At 48.2% G+C, this 25433-nt stretch overlaps 11 protein-coding genes across 11 annotated transcripts; 7 read left to right on the top strand and 4 right to left on the bottom strand.

Annotated features, from left to right (window-relative positions):
• EV420DRAFT_1504345 (RNI-like protein) lies at positions 1 to 2391 on the top strand. The gene is made up of 7 exons (XM_060471236.1): positions 1 to 124; positions 175 to 333; positions 382 to 636; positions 689 to 871; positions 920 to 1017; positions 1070 to 1137; positions 1188 to 2391. Exons 1-7 carry the CDS (start codon positions 71 to 73, stop codon positions 2141 to 2143), a joined length of 1773 nt encoding a protein of 590 aa, XP_060338691.1. The 5' UTR covers positions 1 to 70; the 3' UTR covers positions 2144 to 2391.
• Positions 2392 to 2642: 251 nt separating this feature from the next.
• EV420DRAFT_1504346 (Zn-dependent exopeptidase) lies at positions 2643 to 6347 on the top strand. Its single transcript, XM_060471237.1, has 15 exons — positions 2643 to 2922; positions 2973 to 3402; positions 3452 to 3481; positions 3565 to 3651; positions 3700 to 4060; positions 4113 to 4205; positions 4254 to 4361; positions 4411 to 4439; positions 4501 to 4875; positions 4926 to 5045; positions 5103 to 5212; positions 5264 to 5387; positions 5441 to 5774; positions 5822 to 6278; positions 6326 to 6347. The coding sequence occupies exons 1-14, from the start codon at positions 2663 to 2665 to the stop codon at positions 5950 to 5952; spliced, it is 2592 nt and encodes an 863-aa protein (XP_060338692.1). The 5' UTR covers positions 2643 to 2662; the 3' UTR covers positions 5953 to 6278; positions 6326 to 6347.
• Positions 6348 to 6936: 589 nt separating this feature from the next.
• EV420DRAFT_1259034 (uncharacterized protein) lies at positions 6937 to 8387 on the top strand (the record flags this gene model as incomplete). Its single annotated transcript, XM_060466928.1, has 4 exons — positions 6937 to 7140; positions 7194 to 7655; positions 7705 to 8131; positions 8188 to 8387. 4 exons carry the CDS (start codon positions 6937 to 6939, stop codon positions 8385 to 8387), a joined length of 1293 nt encoding a protein of 430 aa, XP_060338693.1.
• Positions 8388 to 8481: 94 nt separating this feature from the next.
• Positions 8482 to 10990, bottom strand: EV420DRAFT_464645 (Vps5 C terminal like-domain-containing protein). The gene is made up of 4 exons (XM_060482240.1): positions 10581 to 10990; positions 10092 to 10533; positions 9689 to 10044; positions 8482 to 9638 (listed from the first exon to the last, which is right to left on the bottom strand). The coding sequence occupies exons 1-4, from the start codon at positions 10905 to 10907 to the stop codon at positions 8664 to 8666; spliced, it is 2100 nt and encodes a 699-aa protein (XP_060338694.1). The 5' UTR covers positions 10908 to 10990; the 3' UTR covers positions 8482 to 8663.
• Positions 10991 to 10995: 5 nt separating this feature from the next.
• Positions 10996 to 13274, bottom strand: EV420DRAFT_1504353 (glycoside hydrolase family 17 protein). The gene is made up of 10 exons (XM_060471238.1): positions 12860 to 13274; positions 12494 to 12808; positions 12371 to 12436; positions 12145 to 12317; positions 12044 to 12096; positions 11851 to 11990; positions 11652 to 11801; positions 11470 to 11595; positions 11346 to 11416; positions 10996 to 11295 (listed from the first exon to the last, which is right to left on the bottom strand). Exons 1-10 carry the CDS (start codon positions 12950 to 12952, stop codon positions 11250 to 11252), a joined length of 1233 nt encoding a protein of 410 aa, XP_060338695.1. The 5' UTR covers positions 12953 to 13274; the 3' UTR covers positions 10996 to 11249.
• On the bottom strand, positions 13275 to 15066 carry EV420DRAFT_1299808 (GTP cyclohydrolase II-domain-containing protein). The gene is made up of 2 exons (XM_060468376.1): positions 14968 to 15066; positions 13275 to 14915 (listed from the first exon to the last, which is right to left on the bottom strand). Exon 2 carries the CDS (start codon positions 14891 to 14893, stop codon positions 13439 to 13441), a length of 1455 nt encoding a protein of 484 aa, XP_060338696.1. The 5' UTR covers positions 14894 to 14915; positions 14968 to 15066; the 3' UTR covers positions 13275 to 13438.
• A 69-nt stretch (positions 15067 to 15135) lies between these two features.
• On the top strand, positions 15136 to 16222 carry EV420DRAFT_1504356 (uncharacterized protein). Its single transcript, XM_060471239.1, has one exon. It carries the CDS (start codon positions 15633 to 15635, stop codon positions 15999 to 16001), a length of 369 nt encoding a protein of 122 aa, XP_060338697.1. The 5' UTR covers positions 15136 to 15632; the 3' UTR covers positions 16002 to 16222.
• A 400-nt stretch (positions 16223 to 16622) lies between these two features.
• Positions 16623 to 18890, top strand: EV420DRAFT_1504360 (uncharacterized protein). Its single transcript, XM_060471240.1, has 5 exons — positions 16623 to 16746; positions 16795 to 17336; positions 17395 to 17411; positions 17468 to 18396; positions 18448 to 18890. The coding sequence occupies exons 1-5, from the start codon at positions 16697 to 16699 to the stop codon at positions 18581 to 18583; spliced, it is 1674 nt and encodes a 557-aa protein (XP_060338698.1). The 5' UTR covers positions 16623 to 16696; the 3' UTR covers positions 18584 to 18890.
• Positions 18891 to 18952: 62 nt separating this feature from the next.
• EV420DRAFT_1504367 (uncharacterized protein) lies at positions 18953 to 20801 on the top strand. Its single transcript, XM_060471241.1, has 10 exons — positions 18953 to 19323; positions 19380 to 19440; positions 19493 to 19585; positions 19639 to 19659; positions 19774 to 19821; positions 19958 to 19997; positions 20048 to 20074; positions 20128 to 20288; positions 20319 to 20507; positions 20558 to 20801. The coding sequence occupies exons 1-10, from the start codon at positions 19052 to 19054 to the stop codon at positions 20753 to 20755; spliced, it is 1110 nt and encodes a 369-aa protein (XP_060338699.1). The 5' UTR covers positions 18953 to 19051; the 3' UTR covers positions 20756 to 20801.
• Positions 20802 to 21468: 667 nt separating this feature from the next.
• EV420DRAFT_465154 (uncharacterized protein) lies at positions 21469 to 22759 on the bottom strand. Its single transcript, XM_060482241.1, has 3 exons — positions 21681 to 22759; positions 21540 to 21623; positions 21469 to 21489 (listed from the first exon to the last, which is right to left on the bottom strand). Exons 1-2 carry the CDS (start codon positions 22724 to 22726, stop codon positions 21581 to 21583), a joined length of 1089 nt encoding a protein of 362 aa, XP_060338700.1. The 5' UTR covers positions 22727 to 22759; the 3' UTR covers positions 21469 to 21489; positions 21540 to 21580.
• A 617-nt stretch (positions 22760 to 23376) lies between these two features.
• Positions 23377 to 25293, top strand: EV420DRAFT_1504370 (1-aminocyclopropane-1-carboxylate synthase 1). The gene is made up of 7 exons (XM_060471242.1): positions 23377 to 23704; positions 23766 to 24004; positions 24057 to 24388; positions 24436 to 24529; positions 24587 to 24932; positions 24984 to 25038; positions 25091 to 25293. Exons 1-7 carry the CDS (start codon positions 23526 to 23528, stop codon positions 25211 to 25213), a joined length of 1368 nt encoding a protein of 455 aa, XP_060338701.1. The 5' UTR covers positions 23377 to 23525; the 3' UTR covers positions 25214 to 25293.
• Positions 25294 to 25433: the final 140 nt, after the last annotated feature.

A 25433-nucleotide genomic window follows, 5' to 3' on the forward strand; every position in this document is an offset into this window, starting at 1 on the left:
AATTTGACCTCCTGTCACTTCACCACCACTATCTCTCTTGGGCAGGCAAGGCAGCTCTCTTCAACCAAGAATGAGTCACAACAATGTCCGTGGACCAACATCCGCCCTGACCGAGTTCCTTAGGGTAAGAAAAGAGCACAGGCCCTATTTTCAAAGTGCTCACAGTTGCCGCAGGACTCTGGCATTACTGCCACAACAATTGCACGGCGCGCAGCGATGGCGAATCGACCAGTGGCTGGGCCGAGTAATGCACCGGAAGAAGCAGACGATGTCGAAGCCAACCAGGAAGATGAAGTTCAGACACAGGCGCCGCGTCGACGAACTAGGGGTAATGTGAGATAGTCCATTCATTCCAGGGCAGTATCACTTAGCCCTCTGCAGAGGAGGTCAGGTTACGTTTCTGATGAGTTAGACGAGCCTGCTTCACCTGCAAAGAAACAAAAGTTGAGCAAGGCAGCAGAGGCCAAGCTGAAGAAGACCAAAAAATCCAAGAAAGATGACAAGGATGGCAAAGATGAAGATGAAGACGCGTATACCGCTCTGTCAAGGTCTATGTGGTCGACAGTTGGTTCCTCGTCGAAACCTCCCGTAGGAAGCTTTGATACCTGTGCAAAGTGCGGGAAACAGTATACTGTGGTACGACCTTTAATTCTTGCACATTCATTCTAAGATTGTAAACATTGCACAGACAAAATACACTATGGCCGCGGATTCTGGCTCGGGATATCTCTGCCATGCTTGTGCCAAGTCTTCTGGGAACGATCCATTCAAGAAGCCCACAGTCCCCAGAAAACGCAAACCAGCTGCGGCAAAACGAGTCGTGAATTACGAGGAGCGTCTCTTTCCTTCTCTTGCTTCCCTATGTATCCAGGTAATGATATTCCTGTGTCTTCAGTTAACATGACTAATATCCGTGCAGATAATATCGAGGTATATCGACGATATCGAAGCCCTCGGTGATATTGGTATCCTTAATATGGAAGCTATATCCAAGGCCATCTCGAAGAATCGAAGTTTGTCAGTCGAGTGACTTATTTGTATAACATTCATCCAACCTAACCCCTAACAGGACATCTGCAAACGCCCATCTCTTTTATGGGCCGGAGAACACGGTTCTGACACTGTACGACGCTACCAGTACGTGGAATAGCTGGTACTTGCCCAATACAAACTTACACTTTTCTCAGAGTTAACACCCGACGCTTTGCGAACCTTGGCTCATCTTAATCCTAATTTAACCACACTGCGCCTCGATTTCTGTGGCCTCTTATCAGACGAAGTCATGTCTGTGTGGTCGACATCTCTTCCGAACTTGGTATCTCTTCAATTGCTTGGTCCCTTCCTTGTCCGCCCATCCTCCTGGATCAACTTCTTTGAATCTCACCCTCAGCTTGAATGTTTCAAGATAACGCAAAGCCCAAGATTCGACGTCCAGTGTGTCGAAACACTGATCGCTACGTCACAGAAGACGTTGCACGCTTTGGGGCTCAGGGAGATTGGCAAGATGTCTGACGAGTTCCTCAATTGTATCAAGCTCCTCGAAGGGCAATTGACGTACCTGGATATATCTGAACCAAGCGAGTCCTGCAGTGAAGCAGCAATTATAGAAATGCTCTCCACTGTAGCGCCCACCTTAACCCACTTGGACCTTTCAGATCACACCGAAGTCTCTGACAAGGTTCTGCAACAGGGGTTACAACCATACTCTAAAGCTATCACCTCCCTCGGTCTGAAAAATCTCCCCGAGCTTACCGATACCGGTGTAGCTGATTTCTTTGACTCCTGGACGGCCAATCCGCCCTTGACTTTCCTCGATATTTCCCGCATCCACCTCCTAAATAAGAATGCCCTTCTCGCCATCCTGGCACATTCCGGCTCCAGCCTTCAAGAGCTGAATATCAATGGATGGCGCGATATTGATAATGAGACCTTGGAGGAGATCGGGAAACAAGCAAGAGATTTAAAGAAAGTCGACCTAGGATTTTGTAGAGGCGTCGACGATTTTACCGTGAAAAGCATCATCGAAGGTAGCAAAGGAGGACTTCAGGAGGTTAAAGTGTGGGGCTGCAATCGAATTGAAGGCAAGTGGACTGTCAGTGGGAAACAGAGACACATCAGGGTATATGGCGTTGAATCTCATTGAATGTCGCTCGTAGCGATGGTTGGAGGAATGCAGAAATAAGTAATACGTCTAATTTTGCTTTAAAGAAATCCCAAGTATTTTTATATAACTTTCGTGCCAGGTGGGGATCAGTAGCGTGAAGAAACCTTTTACTAATACGAGGTCGTTATATCGAAGATAGGGAATTTACAGGTTGGCATCCGCACATTAAAAGCGTCAGGAACATAGAGAAGCCTTGGGTGTAAAATTAATCCCCCCCTCGACTTGTCGGCTTTCAGTACTAGCTAAGTTCGCTCATTGAAGAATCCGTGGTCATTTCAGACGTTGTCTGTAAATTGGAGATGAAGCAGAAGAAAAAAGTAAATCGGGCGCTGATCTTATAACAATCAAGCGCGAGGGCAGAAGATGACAGACACCAAAAGTTCATAGTGAGAATTGTACTGAGGCACCGATTGTGTACCGGATGTCGGTTATCATACCGGCGTCCAACTAAGAACGAACCGGCCGAGCCGGCGGCAGACAGCTATCTTGCTTACCACCATGGGCACGGCCATGAAGTCAGAAAAGCAGGCTCTTCTTCAGTTTCCGTTTTCCGGCATTGGAGAACTACAGGAAAACAGACGTAATCGCACCTACCGAGTTCGATTGGCCTTCTTTCTTTCACTTTTCTTTGCTGCATTCATCTATCTATGCCGTAATTCACGATCCGTGTTCGAGGCAGAATTACTGCATGAGGACCTAGGCTATGCCCACATCGCAGAGAGTAGTCTTTCCACTGAGGAACGCGAGGCTCTGTTTCTGTATGTGTTTGTACTGTATCATTACGATGCTTACGAATCCTTGTTATCAGGTCTTTTCTAGATGGGAAGCGCGCAGAAGAGACGTCAAAGTTGTATTCCAAGCATCCTCATCTTGCTGGATCTCCTGAGGATTTCGAAGATGCAAAGTCGATTCTTAAACTCTTCCGCTCAGAATTTGACATCCCCGAGCCACACACGGAGCCCATTTTCCCTGCTGGTTCGAAGGCGTCCCGATTGTCTACCCTTAGTCTAACTTCGCCCTTGGGAAGCAGCAAACCATCGGCGTGGATTGACGTATACTACCCTGTTATGAACACTCCGTTAGACCGAAGTTTGGATATTCTTGGAGAGGACACCCGTTCGGTATGGAGTGCCGATCTCACGGAGGACGGTAACCCTTTGGACGAGGATGCAGCCAAGTACAGGGACTCTGTTCCAGCATGGCATGGGCTGAGCGCCGACGGAGAAGCTATGGGACAAGTAAGAATACATGCCTAACTCATACTGTATCTCATGGTTGTGTTTTCAGCTTGTTTACGTTAATTACGGAACGAAAGAGGCGAGTTCGTCTTTCTACGACACCATAAAGACTAGCATGTCAGAGTGTATAGTAAATTTCTATTACTAAAACCAATTTTACAGGACTATGATGAACTCGTAGCGGCTGGCGTCGACTTTACGGGAAAAATCGTTATAGCTCGTTACGGTAAAGTGTATCGAGGTCTGAAGGTAAGTAGTACGACTCCCACTGCACGCAATGAATTCATTCGCGACTAGATTGAACTAGGAGAAGCGCTCGGTGCTGTCGGAGCGCTCATCTACTCAGACCCTCGTGACGACGGTTTCGTGACCGTCGAGAATGGATACGCTCCATACCCCAATGGCCCGGCCAGAAATCCTTCTTCAGTCCAACGGGGCAGCGTCATGTACCTTCCACTGTATCCCGGAGACCCGACGACCCCGGGATATCCTGCTTATGAGGGAGCGGAGCGAACGAATGCAACAAATATTCCGAAGATCCCTAGTTTGCCTATTTCTTGGCACAATGCACAGAGACTGCTTGAGGAGATTGACGATAGTGTGAGCCCAAGACTTACAGGAAAGCTCAGTTCGTCTACGATCAAGCTGGTCAATCATGGTAAGACCAGTGTATCAAGTTCCTTTATGTTTCTCTAATGCATAGTTGATAGTTGATACGAAGGTGACTCCGATATGGAATACCATGGCTGCAATCCCTGGTCACGTAAAGGATGAAGTTGTTTTAATCGCCTGCCATCGTGATGGTACATATATTCGATTCTCAAAAGGAAATGTCTGATCAATTGGTTCAGCATGGGTGCTTGGAGGTGCTGATCCTGTCAGCGGGACCGTTTCGCTCACTGAGGTAATTCGTGGATATGCCGAGTTGCTTCGTGACGGATGGAAACCCCTGCGTACGGGTATGGTACCTATCCTTCAGTCTGTTGTCTCGTTCTTACTGTTCATCAGTTGTGTTTGCTAGCTGGGACGCAGAGGAGGTGTGTTGATCACATTGTATTCTCTTGGTCTTCGAAAAGTTACTCATTCATGCATCTACAGTACGGTCTTATTGGCAGCGTTGAATATGGCGAGGACTTCTCATCTTGGATTTCCAAACACGTCGTTGCTTATATCAACGTTGACGTCTCCTCGTCTGGATCCAGCTGGAACGTGGCAGGGTCGCCTGCTCTAGCTCCTTTGATCAAGCAAACAGCTTTGGACATCCCTCACCCTACTATACCTGGCAAGAAATTATGGGATGCTCGAGACGACGAAGGCCCCTTCCGTGATGATACATTGTCCGTCAACATGACTGCTGATGTCAATGTACTTATGGACTACCAATCGAAGAAGAAGGCCAAGACGGAGCTGGATACTGGAGTTCTACCCTTGGGAAGCGGCAGCGACTACACTGTTTTCCTACAGAGATTGGGTGTGCGTAATGTTCAGACGAAAACTTGTTCTTTGCATTGATATTTTTACAGATCCCAAGTACCGATCAAGGATTTGGCGGCACGCCTTATGACGCACCATACCACTACCACTCCATCTATGACAGCATTCAATGGCAGCAAGTTTATGCGGATCCTGGATTTCACCGCCATGCATGTTTTTGTTTATTCACACTCAAAGGTTGCAACTAATTTAGCTATTGGCTATAGGTTGCTGTGGCCAAGCACCTTGGTCTGATGGCCCTTCGTCTCATTGATTCAATTATAATTCCCTTAAATACTACTCAGTACGCTCTCGAACTGGACCAATACCTGGACACGTGAGCCACTTTATTTCCGGTCAATTGTATCTGACACTGATCCTTCTATAGCGTCGAAAGTCTGGCCATGCAAGAGACTTCCTCGACAATTGACTTCGGAATCCTCCGATCGACTATCAGCAAATTACAAGCTGCGAGTAAGGCCTTGGACGAGGAAAAGGAAGATGCGGAGAAGGCAAGTAAACGATGTCCATGCCAGAATTGATATTTATCATACCTTTCAAACAGACATTTAAAGACCTCCTTGGGAAGTTACCTTCATTCCCACAGCCTGGACGTGCCATTTGTCGCCGCCGAAGTCCATCATACACGCGGGTGACCAATTGGGTGAAGAGCGTATTCGGTGTTCCTCCCCTTGAACCGGCAGAACAGCAATCCACTACCATCACTCCAGCCGATATTCCTAAGGTTCCCCCCATCCTTGAGTTCTTGAAGGCTCAGAGACGCGTCATCAAAGCTAATAAGAAGCTCATCTCCTTCGAACGGGGTTTCATCTCAGAAGATGGAATCAAAGGCCGAGAGTGGTTCAAGCACCTAGGCGTCGCTCCTGGAAGATACCTCGGTACGTCTGTTGTTTACTAGAAGAAAACATATTAAATCAACCATTAGGATATGGTGCAACGACCTTACCGGCCTTGACTGAAGCCCTCTCTCTTGAAAAGAATGTCACGTTGGCACAAGAGGAGACATACCGACTAGTATCACTTCTGGATACGTTAGCAGATAATATTACGCCTTGACATCTATCTTCCTTTCTATTAGAATGCTGAAATATATCTAGAACGAGACATGCGTTTCCTTGTTACCCAATACATCCACTTAGGCTGAACTCGACAAAGTTGACTTATGAAGCGCAGTGGGCAGCAATGACGGCATAGCTCAATACATTCCGACGCATTTTTTTCCAGCGTGTCTTTCTGTCGGTAAGAAAACCCTACTACTCTCCCGATGAAATGAAAAAAAAAAGATCAAGATAAATAATAAATATATTGAATCAAAAATGTTACATGGTGTCTATGTTGGATCCTTAGGTCAGGTCAGTCGCGACGAACATTGCGAACAAACGGTAAATGACTACTTAAAACGATAGAGCCTCGTCTAATGATTGGATAGGGGATTTGGAACCTCACTGGCAGAATCCTTGGCGTTGAACTTTGTATTAAAATGAAGAACACTTTGAACAGTGAGGTCGCAATTTTCGTAACTCTCGATGTTCTTGTAATGTTCTACCAACCTGTAACTGGGGTATTGCACCGCCACATTTCATTCGTTGTAACTTGTGGAGTTCAAGACATCTCTCTTGTTTGCCTGTCAAGGGCCTAGAAGAGGGCAGAAATAGCACAGATCCCGGTAATTGCCTTTGAACATTCGTGTACGTTTTGTACCACCCGATAAGCTTCATGTCGGTAGAAAGAACAACAGACAAACACTTTGTGATACGTTCTTGCAGAACATGCTACGCCTGGGGGTAGGCAAGGACTTTTAATGATCGAAGCTAATCCTATGAACAGACAAAGTCAGCTAAGTACCAAATTTAAAATGAAGTCCACAATTGTGGAACCCAGGCTGCCATGCACATAGTCTTGCAGCTCACCTTAGCAGCGTGTGAGACGGAACCCAATATGATTTTTGATCCGTCGGGAATTCATGCATGAGAACCTTTGTACGATAAACTCCAAGCTGAGTCCTTATCATGGTTGTCACTTTTCCCGCACTCCATCACCATGCTTCTTGAAGTCACTGTAAAATGGATAATAGGGTTCTCCCTTCTTGTGCTTGTTGGTGCACAGCTTCATCCCCAAGCTCCAGCAGAATACAAACGACTTCCATCTTTACGTGAGCAAGCTGAAATCCTCGATCGCTGGACATCTGAGCGTATAGCTCGTATTCCTTTACTCTTGCAAAAATACGGCGTCGATGCTTGGTTGGTCAGTATTCCCACTCAAATTGCGCGAGCAGGTGCCTCATCTGGTGACGATAGATGTGTCAACGGGAACACGCAGAAGATACCATTTGGTGGTCAATCAAGAATGCAACTGCTTATGATGTTCACAGGAGAACCGTTGTCTTGTTCCATACCAACACTTCCTCCTTACAAGGCCAGCCGAACCCCCTTGTGTGGATCGACAATACGGGTCAAGTTTGGACAGACTTGCGTAAAAGACTAGAATCCTATGACCCGAAACGTATTGCAATAAACGTGGATCGGAATATTGCGTTTAGCGGTGGTATGCATGTGGGGGAAATGCGCGTCCTTGAAGAAGAATTAGGGTCGAAATGGATGTCACGAACAGTAAATGTTCCCATGCTTGCCATCGAGTACGTCTCCAACAAGGTATCGGGCCAAATTCAATATTACAGAGATATGCAAGAAGTTGTGTGGGCTATGCTTGAGGAGGGGTTTTCTCATAAAGTTATTGATCCTGGAGTCACAAGCACAATCGTATGTAACAAGAACCGGTGAAAAACCACTATTACTCAATGTTCAGTAGGATCTCGAATGGTGGTTCAGAGAAAAAATGTTAACCTTAAATGTAACAACTTGGAATCACCCTCGAATATTCGTCACAACGCCAGCTTCATTTCCGGGATGGGCTGGGTCCGATGATATAATTGAAGAAGGAGACCTCCTACATATCGACATGGGTATAACTGCCATGGGAATGAACACGGATACCCAGCACCTTGCGTATGTCCTTCGCACCAGCAAAGGTGAGACGGATGCTCCCGAGGGTCTAAAAGCCGGCTTGGAGAAAGGAAACCGTATGCAAGACATCGTGCTCGAAAACATGAAAGCGGGTTTAACGGGCGATGAGATTCTCCAAAGGTGTCTTGAGCAGATGAAGCTTGAAGATATCGAAGGACAGATATATTCTCATCCTATCGGCGACTGGGGTCATGACGCGGGAGCGGTCATGGGTGAGCCATCGCTGAATTATAGCGCAATGGGCAGGATCTAATAAGTTTGACTCAAGGTTTTACAAATTTTCCAGAACACGTACCGGTTCTAGGGGAGCTGCCTGTCCTCCCAAACACATACTACAGCATCGAACTTTTCGCCACCCATTTCGTTCCAGAACGAAATGAGACGTTGAGATTTCTTCTTGAAGAAAATGCGTACTGGAATGTAGAGACAGAGACATGGCAGTTCGTTCGAGGTACGGTTTACATTTAAAAAAAAACCAAAGCCCATTGAATGAGGTTCCATGATAGGTCGCCAAGAAAGGTTCCATCTCATAGACCAAAGGAAACGGGAATCGACGGCGCTCTTCAATGTTCAATAACACACGGTTCACCACTAAAGAACTTGATGATCATTTGTACAATCTATGGATAATCCATTAATGAGTAAAATCTGCGAGAATGGTGAAATGAACGTGGCATAAAGTAGAGAGGTAGAAATAGGATATCCACTAATGTCACTGTTGTTCCTCCGTACATGGCAAGAAAATTAGAACATGTTGGCAAGTTTGCTAGCGGCTTCTCGTGCATCCAGTCGTGGACGCATAGGCTGTACGCGCACTGAAGCTGACATGTATCCAGGTCTGGCTTGCCCGAGAGGGTCAAGACCATTATTGTTGATGTGCCGCTCTGCGGGTCGGTTCAGGGGACCACCGTGGCTGGACAGCGGATCCCCGGTTATCCTAGAAGGATTCGAACTGAAGCTTGACGATGATGAAGCGATTGGCGGTGATGCAAGAGGGGATATCGTCGATGACGAAGGCTTGACGAACATCGACTTGGTCCCATCGACAAAACGCCCACCGAGAGGCGGACTGTCGTCGATAGGCTGTTTTGGAGATGCGGCTGCTTCAGAAGAAAGCGACGGCGAGGAGGGTCCGGCCCCAGGGGATTGCGGCGGTCTGGGGGACGAGGGGCCAGCTGAAGATGAAGCGAGGCGGGATACAATGCTGGCCTGAGTTGAAGAAGGGGACAAGGGACGATGCGTGTAGAATTGAGAAGACGAAGGTACTGGACTGTGTAAGGATGGCGAAGATTGAAGTGGCGGTCCCTGTGCGAGTAGGGGATCTCCATTATGGGACGCAATAGGTTGATTGGACGGTGGGGGAGTACGAACGGTAGTCTGTTGATGAACCCCATTGATGCCAGGGACAGGGCCAGGGCCAGGAGCAAGAGAGCGGGGCATAGGCGGCCTGGAGAAATCTTCTAATGGCGGTATTACCGTTGGTCTGGGTGCAGGTGCGGCGCTCGGAGCTACTTTCTTCGCGGCATTATTGACATCCCCACGTAAAGCTTCCAATTCCTTCAGAAGCTGTCTTTCGTACATGATTGATGACCGAGCATGCTCGATTAGGGCAGTCGTGATATCGTCATTGGCGTAGCGGTTGTGCGTCTGGAGTGCTCGATGTAGGTTCTGTGAGATACCCTCTGCTCTCTTAGCCAACACTTGCTCGTATTTGTTTGCCTAGTGAGACTATCAGCTTGACAGAATTGCACGAATAAGCTGGGACTAACCTCCTCAATTTCCTCCAAAGCCTCGTCAACACGATCAGGACGGATGTTAGAGCTGGCTTTCAGCCGTTCGATTTGCCGCCGCTTTGATATAGTAGTCTTCACAGCAGCTTGATACTCTTCCAGTACACCTGTTCGCATTTGCAGCGTCTCCTTCGCTGAACGAGCATTCATGCCTTGATAGCCTAACGAGTCCCCAAGAATAACGCATTCACTAAGTGCCTGAGCCTGGTCGAGATCAGCAAGACTATGCCACGTTCTTCCAAGCTTTCGCAAAGCATTTCCCAGCGGCGGATGGGCCTCTGTAGTAGCAACATTAATGAGTTTGTGACCCATTTCAGAATGGGCAGTAACCAGAGCTGCGGAAACGTCAGATTCCAACAGAACACAGAAAATGAATACACACATTTCCGAGCCACAGCCAGCTTATCCACGGCCTTTGCAGTATCGAAAAACTGCCCTTCCAGCTTCGTCAACTCGAACCGGGCCCTCTGCAGCTCTTCATCCTCATCTGGTACACCACGTCTCATCAGCCCAAATCCGCTAGACGTCTTCCGACGTGGCCGTGGAGTTGGCTGATACCCAAAGTCGCTCTCGATGAAGGAGCGAAGGTCTTCATCGTGCAAAAGAATGGGATCCTCACACACCCGCGTTATCCACCTCTGCAGCATGATCCTCACCAGTCTATCATCTTCTTCGTCCGTCGGAGCAGATGTCTGCGCTAATGGGAGAGCGGGAACGATCGTCTGAGGGTTGCTGTGCACGATAGAATCGTAGAACTGCTGAAATTCGAGGTACGAGCGCGACACGTTGCGATAGGTCGTGCCAGTGAAATTCGACAGGTTCGCCTGAGCACATTTAGCGAGATAAAGAAGGTACAATAGAAGAGGGATACCTGTGCATCTAGTCGTATAAGAATATCCCTTCGGTTTCTGTCCAGCCCTGTAATCCTCACTCGAAGGTATGGTTCCGTTTTCTCATACTTGGTGCCATTAGAGCCCACTGTATCCCGAGGAGAGATTAAGCCAGCTTCTGGCTGTCCATATATCTGAGGTTCCTTCCCGTACAGCCCAGGACTGGGCCCTTTATCAGGCGTCGGTGGTACTGGTGTCGATGCTCGTCGTAAATTGGGTATAGGAGAATTTGGGTGAGGAGTCGTGGGCCATGGTGGAGTGTCGACGCTGCCTCCAAAAGCGCTGGCAGAGTTGAGAGGGTCGAACATAAGTAGGTATTGAGGAAGCAAGGATGTGACACTGCAACTGTCGCCTTCAAAATAGCTCCAGACAGAAGCCTTTTTCCGTTTTACGTAACACCAAATTCCGGTTCGGGCAAAAATTCTTATAACAGAAAACGAATGCGTATAACATGATACATATAAAACAAATCAAAAGAAAGACGGGCGTCGTAAACAAATAATGATATCCGCCAAATTTTTACCAAAGTCGAGGATATATATCGTCCTGAAAATCCCGAAAACAAACCTGTCCTAGATGGGAGGTATCATAATAGTTCGTTGGAAACGGTGTGAGTAAATGAAGGTATATGATAAACAATTCGGACACCTTTAAGGTGCTGGGCAGTCGGGAATGGTTACCCGCTTTAATGTACGGCTAGGCAGAAAGTCAGCTGCTAGGAAAAAGCACGATAAAAAAGAACAGACTTTGAGTGGAATAGCCCCCAGTGTCCCTCAACACCTCCATACAACTTGTCTTTCCAAGGTTCATCAGTAAACTAAAAGGGCCTGGATTAGCCAAGACTAAGGGATGGACTCCACGAATACACACCTCAAAGAAGAAGTATCCTGTGCCATTGGTATTTGCTTGGCAGACGAAGTTATCGAGGAATATTTGAAGGTTGGCTTCAGAAGCATCCGAAGCACCGTTGTTGGCATTCCCAGCATCCGATGATTCCTGAAAAGACGAACTTGTCGGAACACATCCTCTCGGGAAAAAGCTTGAAAACCTACCGTTGGCCATCCCGTCTCGGCTATGTACATTTTTGGTTTGTTCGGCAGTTGTGCAGCAGGCTGAACATTTGTTTCCTCAAAGAACGTTGCTGTCCATGACGCAGCGTCCTGGATTGTGGTATTTGCGAACCACGGGTGCACGTTCGACAACTGCCGAGAAGTTAGCATATTGAGCTACAACAGGCAAAAAAATCCTTACTCCATAGTCAACAGCTTCCAGCACGAGGTTGTTAAAGTAACTGCCAGCATCTGAGTTACCAACAGGTATCGTCTTGTCCAATTTGAGCTCATCAAGCATACTGCGCGTATCATTAATGTCGGCCACCAATTGTTCACCGCCTTCAATGAAGTATTAAAAAGATGTGCTATGCATAGATTGCGTATGAACTTGCCGGTGTTGCCAACCGCACTGTTAGGATCCGTTGCTCCATGTGCATTAAGGTAGCTATTTCAGAATGTGAACATAGTCCTAAAACAGGCCTGAGCCACGTACTTGAGAATGTATTCATTGCCGACGGTAATTCCTGCAATGTGATCAGTGCCATAAGTCTGAATTGCTGTCTTGATGGTATCGCGTTGACGAGTGTATGCGGTTTCGTCATCCGGAGTAGGATAATTTCCCAAAAACACCTGCATGTCGACCTTTGTCTGCTTTATAGCCTCAAGCTGTAGCAGTTGAATTTTAGATCATTACCACACCAACAAGAAGCAAGACATACGACAAGAGCCGACTGGTTGCAATCTGCACCATATAGACGAACTCGCTTTGTGAGCTGCGACATAACCTAGTGGAGGGGAGAAGCATAAGCTACGCCAACGAAGGACGAAAGAATGACACTAACCTGGATATCTTGGATGACAGCCTCTAATGTATTGCCACAATCCGGAAGCAACGATCCTTCTGGGGTATACGCCATACCATAGAACGACTGCTTCAAATTTGGATCCTTGACAAAGGTACTGGGGTCATTGGGATTCGTCTGCTTTGGAGCGCTGGAATCCGACGATGAAGAGTCTGAAGAATTCGTTCCTGACGAAGTACTGGAACTGCTCGACGCATGGTTATTGTTATTGCTCTTGTTTTTGTTGGATACGGAAACGCCAACGCCAACACCGATGGCTATCAGAGCTGCAAGAGTGATGAGAGAACCAATGACCTAAACACTAAGCGTTAGTTCGAACACAACCTAGCTAATGGGTGGGCGTACGATCCACTTTGACCTATTACTCCGCTGGTTGCTCTTCTCTAGAGAATAGGACATGCCACTGCCAACGCTCTCGTAGTGTGTATTGTCTGCCATGTTGGAGATGGTGGTGAAAAGGCAAGACAGCGAGCAGAATCGATTAAATAAAAAGGCGAAAAGGAGACGCTGGCAGTGCGATTGAGTGCCCCCGACTCGGCGCTAAGGTCGTCACAGGGAGAGCAAGAAACAGGGCCAAGACAGACAGATGCCAACGATTGAACCAAGAAATGCTAGACGGTCCTAGACAGCTGACCAATAAACACCGCCCCGGCCGCGCCATGCCTCTTAGGACACTGATTCGTTTCAGCATATTTCAGACACGGCCTTCAATGTCCTACACCACAATATCTCACTCCATTCGACGTCCGTGGTCGAAAGAAGGTCAACACTATATTTATATCAGGATCTGCACTATTTGTTATTCCTTCGGCTGCGCAGCGCAGCAAAATATGGTATCACCATGAGAATTACAGATCTTCCAGATATACAGTACTTATTATTAAACGTCTCTTCTCCTCAATAATGAGTGAATAACAAAAAATATTAAGCTTCGACATCTTCCATCCATAGCGGCAGAATGTGTCCCATTTTCAACACCTTCGTTCGCAGATACTTGTCTAGATCTTCCCCGTAAACAGCTTTCCCACCAATAAGTGTGGCTCCAACATGATCTTCCATCTTGTAATGCTTTGGATCAACATCTGGATTCGCCTTCGAATTTTCTTGGCGACATTTCCAACTCCTGGGTATCATTGGAACACGTTCAACAACCTTCAGGCCATCTTTCTCCAGTGCCTGGACTTTGTCCGGGTTATTCGTCAGCACACGGACACCATCGCTTAACCCGAGGTCACGTAAAATCGCAACAGCGATGTCGTACCCGCGTTCGTCAGCCCCATGACCGAGCATCAGATTAGCGGTAACGGTGTCGTGCCCGATATCCTGCAAGTTGTACGCGCGTATTTTTGAGAGCAGCCCAATTCCCCTCCCTTCTTGCCTTAGGTAGACAACGGCACCGCGACCCGGGATGGGAGTAGATGAATTTAGTGGACATGACAGCGAAATGGTGATAGGTTGCGATATTAGACGAATAGCCTCGTCCAGCTGCTCACCACAATCACATCGCATGCTGCCAACGGTCTCGCCGGTAAAGCATTCCGAGTGTATTCTGATGAGAGGTGCAGGGAGGCCTAAAGTTACTCCGGCAACACCGGATGGCGGCATAGACGCATGCTGAGATGTAGGTGATAGCCTACCCACGTAGGCTCCACGGGTGATTCGGTCCATTTCCGTTTCATCCTTGCTCCATACAGCATCCAGGGTATGGGATCGAATGGGGGGCGGGGAAACTGCGCCAAGCTTGTCAGCCAGCTGGGCGGGGTCGACAACGATAGCTAAATGCTCTTTGTCGTCCCGGTTATTGTGGTAAAGATGTAAGAAGACAGGGCCGTGAGGCGTCGGTATTCTCGTTCGAGCCATACATTTCACGCTGAGTTCCGCGGCCGGGTCTTTCGGGATCACATCGGGACCGACCTCTGCCGTAGAAACTATTGCGGGAACCACAGGGGTGGACGACGAGGTACGGCGTTTCTTGTGGGAGAGAGAAATATTCTCGATGGGTGAAAGCGACGTATCTGTTTGTTCCCGCGGGTGGTCATTTTCCTTCCCTTCCAATGCCAGTCGTTGCCTACGAGGTGCTTGCCTGCTAACATAGGCTAGCTTCTTCCTCTCCGGTGCCGATGCATCCTGCCCAGTAAATTTAGTCCAATCCCAGGCACCTTCTGCCTTTGGTAGCATGACTCCCGGAAAGAAATCATGGTGGTAATGGTTTCGGGTAACATGGGGTCCCGAAGCGAATGCCGCCGCCATGATGAGAGGGTCGAGCGCAGCATCCCTCCGCGCAAAGGTTGTCGCGGTCGGGGCCGATGGACCGGTGAGCATGTCCAGCAATGCAGCGTCAGAGTCGCTGAGGGCGTCGTGTGCGGCTCTTTCAGACATTACTGAAGAAGTAGGGGGAAACCTGGGTGAAATGCAAAGTCAGGCAGGTATTTAAGCGAATTGCAGCGGCTGACCTGGGTGGAGGACGTGCGACGTTGTGGTTACTGGTTAAGTCATCCAATTGCAATAATTTTGGTCAAGGGTAAGTCAGCAAGTAAGCATGATTATGAAGGAATTTGCATGAGATTAAAGAAGCGCTTTATCTTATCGCGCACGTGGCAACGATTAAGATATCGATAGACCTTGTCTCTCCGCACCATACTCACCCGTTCCAGTTCCTGGGCGCTGATTTTTTCCGGTTATATAAATGGAAGGAATTGTTCTACATAGTACCGATAACTCACCCCCGTCGTTTCCGAGCTTCAAACTGGCACTTCGAATTAATTTCTTAGTAATTTCTTAGTCCCAAGCTTCCCCCCGATTTTCTCCTGCGCCTTCATATGACCGTCCCCATGAATAAGCGGGTACTTCGGTGGAGTGTGCTTCTATGTATGCTACCATGGTACGTTACGTCCACCCAGGCCACGCATTCACCATCTGAAGTTAGTTCTCGCGTCGTAGCCTCCTTTCGGCCCCAACGTCTGTTACAGACGACCACACTCTTTCAGTTCCGTCAACAACGACCTCTTCCTCTCCTACCGTTAACACACTCTCACCACTACCACTCTATACTTGGCGGCCCAGTGCTCCTGTACGTAGCACGTCTACCAACGGCTACATTCACCAGAAACCCGTCGCCATGTTCCTTGAAATCCTCGGAGGCATTATAGCAATTGCCATCGTCCTCAGCCTTATACGCTGTATCATCAGCTACAGACGTACACCCAAACGCGACCGCATCGCAGCCATTATTCACAGGCATCAATTGCATCGCGAAATGGATGATCTTGAATATCGGATGAGTCCGTTCTACAATGGCAAGCGCTCATCCTTGAAAGAGCTACCACCACCACCGTATTTCCCCCGTCCACCTGCGTACGAGCTAGAAGACACACCGCCTCCTAGCCCCGTTCGCTCGGAATTCGTTCAGGTGGATATTGCCTGTCCTTTCCCCTCCCCAACAGTAACGACACAGCGAGGAAGACGGTTCACACTCCGTAACATATAGGAGTAGAGGGCGCCCTAGGGGGCCCTGAGGCAGGAATATATCGAACATATCGCAGGCCAGTACATACTGTATTACCTTAACGCTTGTGGAGGACATTTTAACGTGATTTACAGCGTCTTATTGGCAACTTACTTCATTGTACAGTAGAAACTGGTTATACTTTTACCCTGTTGTGAATCGATATCAGGGTTATTGCTTGGACGCATTATATTTGGCACATACCGTTGAAGACCTGTTTAGGAATAGTCTGCTTTCTCGAAATGCCTGGAGAGCTTTCAGCAGCCAAGTTGCTGCACTTCCTGTAAGTATATGATCGACGTTCTGAACGCCGCGAATAATGACGCGTTTGATGGTATACAGCTCTGGCATCCATCTATCAATGTTCTCAATGAATCTGTAAGCACCGAAGGCACACGAACAGCTGATTTATATTGGCCGGGATCGACAGTGACGAAACGCCGTTCCAAGTAGCCTGTCAGTAAATACTTAGCCATTAAGACTCGCGCTTTGTCGCGACCTCTTTCTTTAGACATGCTGCAGCAATGAACGAGGAATCGGGTCGAACGATGCACGTGCCATGCCGGCTGCCGCTGACTCTTATGTAAATCCGAAACGGGAACCGAGAGTCAAAACGACCACCTTCGAGGCGCTTCGCGCTTCGTTTTCGCAGGCTTTAACTCTTGTTATCGATAACCATGGATATGCAAGACCAGCAGCAACAGGATCAAAGCCTAAACTTGCCCAGGTAGGTCCCAAATTTTCGTATGCGATTTGATCTTAACCCGATTTCCAGGGCGGATTCTGGAACGCTCGCTTCTGGACCGCCTTCAGTACCGACGACGCCCGCTTTGTCTTCGCAGGCCGAATTCAAGAACAAAATCATCGAGATCCTAGCTGGTACCGCTAATGGGTGCCTCGCAGAACTGGGATACTACCCTACTTTACACGCGGATATGCAGAAACTCAGGGCTCAAAATCAGTTTTTGACCAATTGTCTCAATGAGAGAGACACTCTTATATCGCAATGGCAGCAAGAGAATCGTAGGTTGTGGGAGGACAATCGTCGTTTGATATCCCTCAATACAGATATCAAAGCAAAAACGGCTGAGATTGATACCCTGAGGGCGGAAATCATGGGGAAGGATATGACCATCAAAGAACTGACTCGTCAGGTCAGAGGCGTTTCTACGCGCGAGGCCGATGCTTACCAAATTCTGCTTCACGAGCATCAAGCACTACTAGGAAAGCAGCGCGCCACACATAACGAGAAGCTAGTTCTAGAGAATACCATCGCGCAAATGAAATCGATGGGTTTCGGTCTAAATAATCAGCAAGGTGCGTTTTCTCCCTTTCATCTCGGCTGTATTTTCCATTTTTCTTATACGACACATAGGCGTAGCAGGACCATCAGTACGATCTTCGCTTGCGTCTACAACGAACTTCTACTAATACGCCATATTTCACAGGCTACTACCAGGCGAAATTCAGCTCCGATCGCTCAACCCTCTCAACCCATGCCTATATCCCAACGTTCCCCTCAGTCCCCGTCGCAAGCAATGCCCAAACAACCTACCCACCCCCTAGTTGCTCAGATCCTCCCGTTTCCTAGGCAGCAGCAGCTACAAAACCCGGGTGTTGTCGCAGGATGGACCGCTAATCAACATCCTCAACGGGCACCCCAAATCATACGTATCCCTTCCTCCAGAACTGTCCAATCTCCCAATCCACCCCTCCATATCAGTACCCATTCTTTGCCACCTTCTGCCCAAATGCCTCCCACCCCACCTATGAGCGCGTTTCCTGCCCAGTTGTCCCCGTCAGTCAGAACTCCCGTTCAAGTAAACCAATACCCTCGAATGTCTTCTAATAACCAACCCTCACCGGTGCAATCAAACTGTCCACCTCCACCACAGTCACAAGTTCCCGTACAACAATCACAAGCTCCCACACAACAATTACAAGGAGCGCAATCCTCGGTGCAAGTTCCGACACCACCAGAACAACCTCCTCCTCAGACCCAGATTCAGAATGGAGTTGTTCCACCTACACCACCTGTTTCTCACAAGTCGATGTCACCAGAAGCTTGCCCTGAGACGAAACCCGTTATCGATGCGGCAGGGAACGTAGCTTCGGTTTCAGGTACTGAAGCCGAGTCTAACAGTCCGACATTGAAGCGGTCTGCTAGCTCCGAGCTACCTGAGTCCTCCAAGAGGGCGAAAGTAGAGCAGGCGGAAGATTCTCTCCTGAACACTTCCGTCGAGATGCATCCCAGTGACAACGACGAGGTTGTAGAGGTTGATGCGACTGGGTTGAGACCAATCTCAGTTGTCGTGGCCGAAGATATGGTGGTCGCAGACGAAGCGGACCCGAACATCAAGCATTGTTTCTTTTGTCGGCAAGTAACATTTATTCTTTCAACGATAGGTGGTTCTCATTTCCCTTTCAGAGCACGATACGAACAGGGTGCTTTGTCCGAACCCCCGAAACCATTCGTCAACAACCCTGAAGAGATGGAGAAACACATGATTGACGCTCATCCAATTGCTCTAGATTCGCTGAGGAAACAGATATTTGATGAGTAGGTTTGGTCTGTTGCATTTCACTGTCGGGTTCTACGGCCGTTCCAGTAATACTGTGTTCAGCTCTCTTTGTTGTCGGTTTTCCACGTTGCATATTAAATTATTTCCTTCAATTCTCTCGACCACATGTAGCCATGTTATATGATATAGATGCCCTTTGCCTCAGATTGGCCAAGTTGATACAACGTTATTCGGCAATGGTTGCTCTTTGTAAGGAATAGTGGGCGCACTTGGCGTTGCTGTTGGACGATAATCCTGAATGAGAGCTTAGCGTTAGGGTCTATAAAGAAAAATATAATCTACCTTGACCTTAGCGTCAAAGACTGGGGAAAGCGACAGTCTCTCGGCTTGTCGGTGTGACTTCCGATACATTGATTACGTTGCAGTCGCGTATGTGGCGGTGCCAAAGAACTTCGTCCTCACGAACATGAAGGGGCATATATCTTTCTCTTCCTCACCCTTCCACTATCTATGTTCAGCAACTCCACAATACGCTCGTTAATCAATAATACAATAGTATGTACAAACTCTACACCTAGCACGTCCTGCTACTATCCTGTTGGCGACGAAGACGAAGACATCTCACCCTACACCGCGGACCCTGGCTCAATTCTCGTGAATGTAGTCTTACAGGCGTTCCTAATTGGCGTCATAATGACGCAGTCTGGGCGGTATATGTATGACTACAAGGACGATACATGGAAGCAGAGAGCGTTTGTTGCATTTCTGAATATTCTGACACTGTGAGCCTTCCAAGGGATGCAGTTTTTCTTAACGTTTACGCGTAGGCTGGACGTAGACTTCAAACCATTCTGGAAATTGTAAGGGCGTGGATTGTTTTTATCGATGGCGAGGCCTGGGTGAGTCCATACAGTCCCTTTTGTGCATCAATACTGATAGGCGAAGTATCAGCTCAAGCACCCTTTGTTATTCTTTATGATAAGTCTTATCAACGGCTTCATAATCATTTCGTGTGAAAGCTTCTTCGTTCGACGATGCTGGAAGGTACGCAGGCGACTAACCTCGGTATACAGACTGTTTACGAATCGAGAGTTCAGATGACCGATCGCTCTCCTTGGGTTCTCTACCCATTGTCCATTCTGTTAACACTCACAACGTCAGGCTTTTATCTATTTTGTTAGGTTCCTCCCTTTCTCAGTACATGCATATCACTAAATGCGTGCGATACGTAGGTGGTTGACTGGCTCGTGGGGTATCACCTCTATGAGATGTCACTAAGTGTGAGAGTTTTTGCCTTCATTTCCGCGTCATGGCTGAAGATTGCTTTCTCCAGACTGTAAGCCATCGAGCATATTTTACACCATCCGTATGGACTTCACGCTTGCTTTGACTCTCTCTGATACGAAAATGGCATAGCTAAGCATCGCCTTCACATGTTGTATCATCGGCTGCCTAGGTCAGTCAGGCTTTATATGTTTGAAGAATAGCCACTGAGGCGCGATGAAGTTATCGATACGACTGTAGCAGGAATAAGTAAGCTACCTTTTATGCAACGAAAGAAGGGATCGTTGATCGATACAACTTAGTGACTATGCAACTATTGCAATCGAAAATAGGCGTGCCTGCAGCAGACGGCGTTGTCCAGACGGTGATCTACGTTGCTTGGGAATCTGCCATTCTTCCCCAACTTTCGATGCTTGCAGCCGTTATCATATTCCACTCACATGCAAGAAGCTTCATATCACGAGTCTGTTCTATGGCTAAAATTATCTTTCAGGAAGCCAACCGTCTGAATATCCTGCATCTGTTCGTCAATACTGCTGGAAAACTCTATGTGTATATGCTGCTTTGGACTTTGAACTACCGGGACGAGCTTCGAGTCAGGATGAAGTCTCATGATCTTGGGCGCGTTTCGTTAAGCAATTGGCAGTGGGACCAATCTGGGAGTTCAGAGGATCCTGCGACGGTAAGTTTCGGTTATGGTATATACCTTATCCTGTTCTCAATCACCCTTAGACTCTTGACCGACCTATGTCTTACGCAAGTAGCGTGCCTAGTAGTCGACTGCCCGAATCAATTGCACCCGATGAAGTGATTGAAGCATCCGGAAGGACGATTACACGAGAGGCTTATATGAGTACTCCGAATTTGGATAGTCATGAGAGAGGATTTACAATGCCGACGATGCGGTCGCTTTCGAGGATGACAGATTAAGAGGGTTAGATCTTCTGGTACATTCTACGAATACTATATATTGGCTTGTCGTCTATGTTACACCTTTTTGGGAAGATTTTGGATGATGATACACATTTAGCTGCTTCAGAGAGAGGCGGAGGGATGCCCCTGGTCGTATATCAGTCCCATTCTCACAGGAGGCATAAGCAAAATACAGATCCTCTTCCATAGAGCAAGTAGGATGGAGCACACGATCGAAAGAGCGATTGGTTACACCGGGTGTACCGATCCGCGTTCCGAGACTTTTACCAATATCTCCCCCATGCAGAACTTGAAGCTGTCTATGTCAAGTGCGTCCGTGTATCATCGTTACCGCTATGCGCTTTTATTCATGTTTCGAACAGCAGCTGGAAAAAGAAAGGCCGACTCTTATCCAGTAAATGAAGAGCCTCTGTGTAAACGAGGTCGTACAGACGACGTGGACATCAACTCGGAAGATTATCAGTTGCTCATAAGCATCGACTGCTTGTTTCACGACTACCGCATGGCACCGCAACTTACGACAGTCGAGCTAACGCGGTTGCTCCCGTTGGTAAAGAAAGGGAAGGAGAAGGGCGACTTTGAAGAGTTACTACATGATGGTATGCCGGTTTTCGTGTTTCTTTTGGACGAAGTTCTCATGGTTGGCTAAGAAAGATACCGATGAGGCGCATATAGGCGCCTCCTACTCTTTGCGAGCCTCATAGCATGATTGTACCAACACATTTGTCTCCCTACGACGGAGCTTAGCATTCGGCATAATCATCCAGGACACACGACTTACCATCCGGTCCAGTATGAGAGGGGCTTCATCTTGTGAAAGCACTAGTATTTCACGGCACACGCGATGCAGGTGAAGGCATGAAAGCTACTCCGTTTCAATATAAGCGGCTCGCATAACAGGACATAAAATAATTTACTTTACTCTAGAACGAAGCGCCAGACCTTGATAGACGCGTCTCTAACGACAGGATGCAGCTTCTTCTCCTCATCCTCGTCATCAACATCATCGAAATGCCTCGAACCTGCCACAGTAAGGAGAAGTGGTTCCGTAGGATGAAAAGCGACCGACGGCACTGCGTCCCCGTGAACCGAAAAGGACGTCCGATTCTCGCTAGTCAAATCGAAGACATGGACGGTACCTGCTTCGTCGCCGACAGCCAACCATCGTCCCGTGGGATGTAGATCAAAGTACCGTCGTTGGTTCGACGTTGTCGGTGTACCAAAATCATATACGGCTACTGGTGCATCAGGAGCAGACAGGTCCCATGCATATATGGCTGAGTGTCGGCGAAAGGAAGCTAGCAGTTGTCCTGCAGGTGTGAAGGCAAGCTGTATGACAGCGGCGCGTGGTCCCCCACCGACGAATCCGACCAGCTCGTCGTCTTCCTCGCTGTATATAGCAATGGGGAAGTCGCAGGGGGTGAGTGTGCCGATGGCATAGTAGCCCCAAGTGAATGAGATTGCAGAAATGATTCCCTTCAGCCCGTCTTTGCTTTTCTTCGTCGGCGAGGTAGGAATTCTTAATCCTTCATGGCCTGGTTGAGAGACTTCAAACACCTCGATAGCATCAGGGTGTCCACAGTACAACTTGGTTCCCATAAGGTTGAATGCCATACAGTGTGGGGCAACATGTTGTTCACGGTGGTCAATGATGGGATATGACGCGCGGAGACGGCCGTCAGAAGCGTCAAAAAGATGGATTGGGCAATCTCTGATGGCAGCAACGAAGCAGAACGTCGCCGGCGACGAGGGTGATGCGGTGGGATACCATGCCAAAGACAGGATCGGCGAGGCTTGGGGAAATGTTTTTGTAACTGAATCGAGGTGAACGACATGGAATGTGCGATTTTCAGTTTGGACTAGAGCGGCCGGTGAGCCATCTGGGCACCATCTTGCATGTCGGGCAAAGTTGTATGGAAAGGCGGCGTCGACGGGAAGCGTACAGGTTCGTTCAAGCGTAATGTTCATGTTGACCACATCGTGAGAATGCTTTGTCAGCAGACCACCAATTTCCTAAATTGCTGGTTTCCAACTGACGCCCTGCTCTCCTCAGATCGTTCTTGCCCCCGTCCTGATCGTAGTGGAGCGCCTCAAGGCGTAACGCGTAACGAGTCTAGCTATGTTGGCAGAGCTGCATTGCACTAGTAACAGCTGCGACAGGGCGACCTTAATGCATGACAGATGAATGGACAGAATCTAGGTCTATCTCCTCTTCGTTTTTAAATCGGCGTGGGTTACGGGTTGGGACTAGCAGCTAATACCAATGGAATGAACTTTCTCTCCGGACCAACGACGTGCGATGCTAACATTGTGACATTGGGTACCCAGTTATTGTCGGGAAAACAAAATCCCGTCACTTATCATACCATGGCGCTTTTGTGAGGTATGTCGTTACCATGGCGCAATCCGCCAACGCTTTTGTTTTCCTCCTCTTTGCGTCGGTCGTTCAGACTGACAATTGGTGTCCCCGAGGCTCTATTGTTCAAGTCGAATGGCGGCGAACTAGATGACATCATGCGGAGCTAGATGTGGAGAAATTACGGACGGATCTGGGGTAGAGTCCGGAACAGGGCAGGGCACATAATACGCGACGCGTGAAACTTAGATGAACTCGAATATTACGTTTCTTACTTCTTACTTTTAATTCTTACCTTACGTCTGAATGGCGCCCTGAACTGAATCGCTCGAACGACGCAATACACCACGGCCGATAAGGAACTCCGATACGGCCGTAGTTTCCGAAAAAGAGCCGACCAACAAATTTTCCATGATTGTCTCATCTGGTCATCGCTTGACTCACCATATCCTCCGTCTTTCTCGCCGTTCTCTCTTCATGGCCGCATCCACCACCGTCAATGGAACAAAAAACAGAGACAACCTCATTCCTTTTGCCTCGAGACTGAGAGAGGGTCGGGCACTTGCTGAGGATGTCTGGTCTATCTTCAAGTAGGTGCTTTTGGGGCAACTAAATCGTAACTCTTGATTAATTTTCTTTCTCCTCGCTTAGTGCAGCAAACCTCCCAGCCGACTGTATCAATCTTGGACAGGGATATATGAACTTTCCTCCTCCAAGCTGGGTCAAGGAAGCAGCCCAAGAAGCTCTTTCAAGGGTAGAGACGAACCACTACTCCCATCCCAAGGGTCGTCCGCGTCTTCGCAAGGCGATCCAGGACTTTTACAGCCCCCAGTTCGGCCGCGAACTCGACATAGAGAAAGAGATCCTCGTTACCAGTGGAGCGAACGAAGGTACCGTGAAACGCCAGCGAGAAAGTCAACCATTAGTAATCCAGTCTTCCAGGACAGTACAGTGTTTTCACCGCGTTCCTTGAGAAAGGCGATGAAGTTATCATGTTTGAACCCTTCTTCGACCAGTATCTCCCATCGGTCATCTTCAATGGCGGCGTTCCCGTCTATGTTCCATTGCATCCTCCCAAAGCAGAGGGAAAGTCGACGAGTAACGATTGGTCTATCGATCTTGACGAGCTGAGACGCGCGATAACGCCCAAGACCAAGATCATCATCATCAACACTCCGCACAATCCGGTGGGCAAAGTGTTTACGCGTGCTGAACTCGAAGGCATCGCCAGCCTAGCGGAAGAATTCAATCTCCTTGTAATGTCGGACGAAGTGGTAAGTGTGACTTATCTTTTCGTTTCTTGTATTTAATGGGTTCCTAGTATGATGGTCTGGTTTTCGATGGCAAGGAACATGTCCGGATAGCTACCCTTCCGGGAATGTGGGACCGTACCGTAACTGTCGGGTCTGCAGGAAGTACGACGTCCCCGCTTACCCTTGTGAAACGCTTATTAACCCTGTTCTTATCTTTAGAGGCTTTCGCAGCAACCGGTTGGCGTGTAGGCTGGCTTATCGGACCGGAATCCATCATCCGCCCCACGCTCGCCGCGACGACCCGCATCGTATTTTGCACCAACTCGCCCCTCCAGGAAGCCGCAGCCGTTGGACTCGAACTCGCCCCCAAACACAACTTCTTCCAGATCCAAAGGGATGAGTATGCGGAGCGTAGGAAGGTACTCACGGACTGCTTCGACGGCCTTGGGTTAAATTACACGTTCCCCGAGGGAGGGTACTTTGTGTTGTTGGACGTATCGAACGTCAAGTTTCCTGATGATTATCCGTTCCCGAAGAGTCTCCAAGGAAGGGGAAGGGATTTCAAGTCAGTCACCGAATTCGTCGTCTGTTTTGTTGATTTCTGACGGAAAAATAGGGCTAGTTGGTTCCTCGCCCTCGAACTTGGTGTTTCATCGATTCCTGTCAGCGAGGTGAGCCAATCCCATTGCTTGTCATTGATTTTCAGGCGCTAATTTTACCTAGTTTTATTGCGAGGAGCATGCCGGCATCGGTGAAGCCTTCCTCCGCTTTGCATTCTGTAAAGACGTAGACACGCTGCACAGAGCAGTTGAGAGGTTACAGGGTATAAAGAAGTATCTACAATAGCCATTGTGTTGAACCGAAAGTAGAGTTTAGACATTTTGATCTACTTAAGCGAGACATAAAATTAACATACGCCAAACAAGGTCAAGTGGCGTTGACGGGCGGGAGTCGGGAGAACTCTAGATATGGTATACCCGACGACGGCGCACTCGGAGGTCCTGGTCCGGAACAGTGACTCTGGCGCCACCGGGTACCTTGCATATTTCGGAACTTATCTCCACCC

Source organism: Desarmillaria tabescens (genome assembly GCF_030435595.1).
Source record: "Desarmillaria tabescens strain CCBAS 213 chromosome Unknown EV420scaffold_2, whole genome shotgun sequence".
Classification (NCBI taxonomy): Eukaryota; Fungi; Basidiomycota; class Agaricomycetes; order Agaricales; family Physalacriaceae; genus Desarmillaria; species Desarmillaria tabescens.

Coding starts and splice junctions, on each gene's coding strand:
- EV420DRAFT_1504367 (XM_060471241.1), top strand. CDS start 19,052: ATGTTCAGCAACTCCACAATACGCTCGTTAATCAATAATACAATAGTA. Junction 19,324..19,379: donor TTTCTGAATATTCTGACACT/GTGAGCCTTCCA, acceptor GGCTGGACGTAG/ACTTCAAACCATTCTGGAAA. Junction 19,441..19,492: donor TTATCGATGGCGAGGCCTGG/GTGAGTCCATAC, acceptor GCGAAGTATCAG/CTCAAGCACCCTTTGTTATT.
- EV420DRAFT_1504370 (XM_060471242.1), top strand. CDS start 23,526: ATGATTGTCTCATCTGGTCATCGCTTGACTCACCATATCCTCCGTCTT. Junction 23,705..23,765: donor GATGTCTGGTCTATCTTCAA/GTAGGTGCTTTT, acceptor CTCCTCGCTTAG/TGCAGCAAACCTCCCAGCCG. Junction 25,039..25,090: donor CATCGATTCCTGTCAGCGAG/GTGAGCCAATCC, acceptor AATTTTACCTAG/TTTTATTGCGAGGAGCATGC.
- EV420DRAFT_1504356 (XM_060471239.1), top strand. CDS start 15,633: ATGTTCCTTGAAATCCTCGGAGGCATTATAGCAATTGCCATCGTCCTC.
- EV420DRAFT_1504346 (XM_060471237.1), top strand. CDS start 2,663: ATGGGCACGGCCATGAAGTCAGAAAAGCAGGCTCTTCTTCAGTTTCCG. Junction 4,061..4,112: donor GATCAAGCTGGTCAATCATG/GTAAGACCAGTG, acceptor CATAGTTGATAG/TTGATACGAAGGTGACTCCG. Junction 4,440..4,500: donor CTAGCTGGGACGCAGAGGAG/GTGTGTTGATCA, acceptor ATGCATCTACAG/TACGGTCTTATTGGCAGCGT.
- EV420DRAFT_1299808 (XM_060468376.1), bottom strand. CDS start 14,893: ATGTCTGAAAGAGCCGCACACGACGCCCTCAGCGACTCTGACGCTGCA.
- EV420DRAFT_1504360 (XM_060471240.1), top strand. CDS start 16,697: ATGGATATGCAAGACCAGCAGCAACAGGATCAAAGCCTAAACTTGCCC. Junction 16,747..16,794: donor CAAAGCCTAAACTTGCCCAG/GTAGGTCCCAAA, acceptor CCCGATTTCCAG/GGCGGATTCTGGAACGCTCG. Junction 18,397..18,447: donor AAGCATTGTTTCTTTTGTCG/GCAAGTAACATT, acceptor TTTCCCTTTCAG/AGCACGATACGAACAGGGTG.
- EV420DRAFT_465154 (XM_060482241.1), bottom strand. CDS start 22,726: ATGAACATTACGCTTGAACGAACCTGTACGCTTCCCGTCGACGCCGCC. Junction 21,624..21,680: donor GTCTGGCGCTTCGTTCTAGA/GTAAAGTAAATT, acceptor GAAACGGAGTAG/CTTTCATGCCTTCACCTGCA.
- EV420DRAFT_1504353 (XM_060471238.1), bottom strand. CDS start 12,952: ATGGCAGACAATACACACTACGAGAGCGTTGGCAGTGGCATGTCCTAT. Junction 12,318..12,370: donor GCAACCAGTCGGCTCTTGTC/GTATGTCTTGCT, acceptor CAACTGCTACAG/CTTGAGGCTATAAAGCAGAC. Junction 11,802..11,850: donor TGGAAGCTGTTGACTATGGA/GTAAGGATTTTT, acceptor ACTTCTCGGCAG/TTGTCGAACGTGCACCCGTG.
- EV420DRAFT_1504345 (XM_060471236.1), top strand. CDS start 71: ATGAGTCACAACAATGTCCGTGGACCAACATCCGCCCTGACCGAGTTC. Junction 334..381: donor GTCGACGAACTAGGGGTAAT/GTGAGATAGTCC, acceptor AGCCCTCTGCAG/AGGAGGTCAGGTTACGTTTC. Junction 872..919: donor TTGCTTCCCTATGTATCCAG/GTAATGATATTC, acceptor ATATCCGTGCAG/ATAATATCGAGGTATATCGA.
- EV420DRAFT_464645 (XM_060482240.1), bottom strand. CDS start 10,907: ATGTTCGACCCTCTCAACTCTGCCAGCGCTTTTGGAGGCAGCGTCGAC. Junction 10,534..10,580: donor TTATACGACTAGATGCACAG/GTATCCCTCTTC, acceptor AAATGTGCTCAG/GCGAACCTGTCGAATTTCAC. Junction 10,045..10,091: donor GCTGGCTGTGGCTCGGAAAT/GTGTGTATTCAT, acceptor ACGTTTCCGCAG/CTCTGGTTACTGCCCATTCT.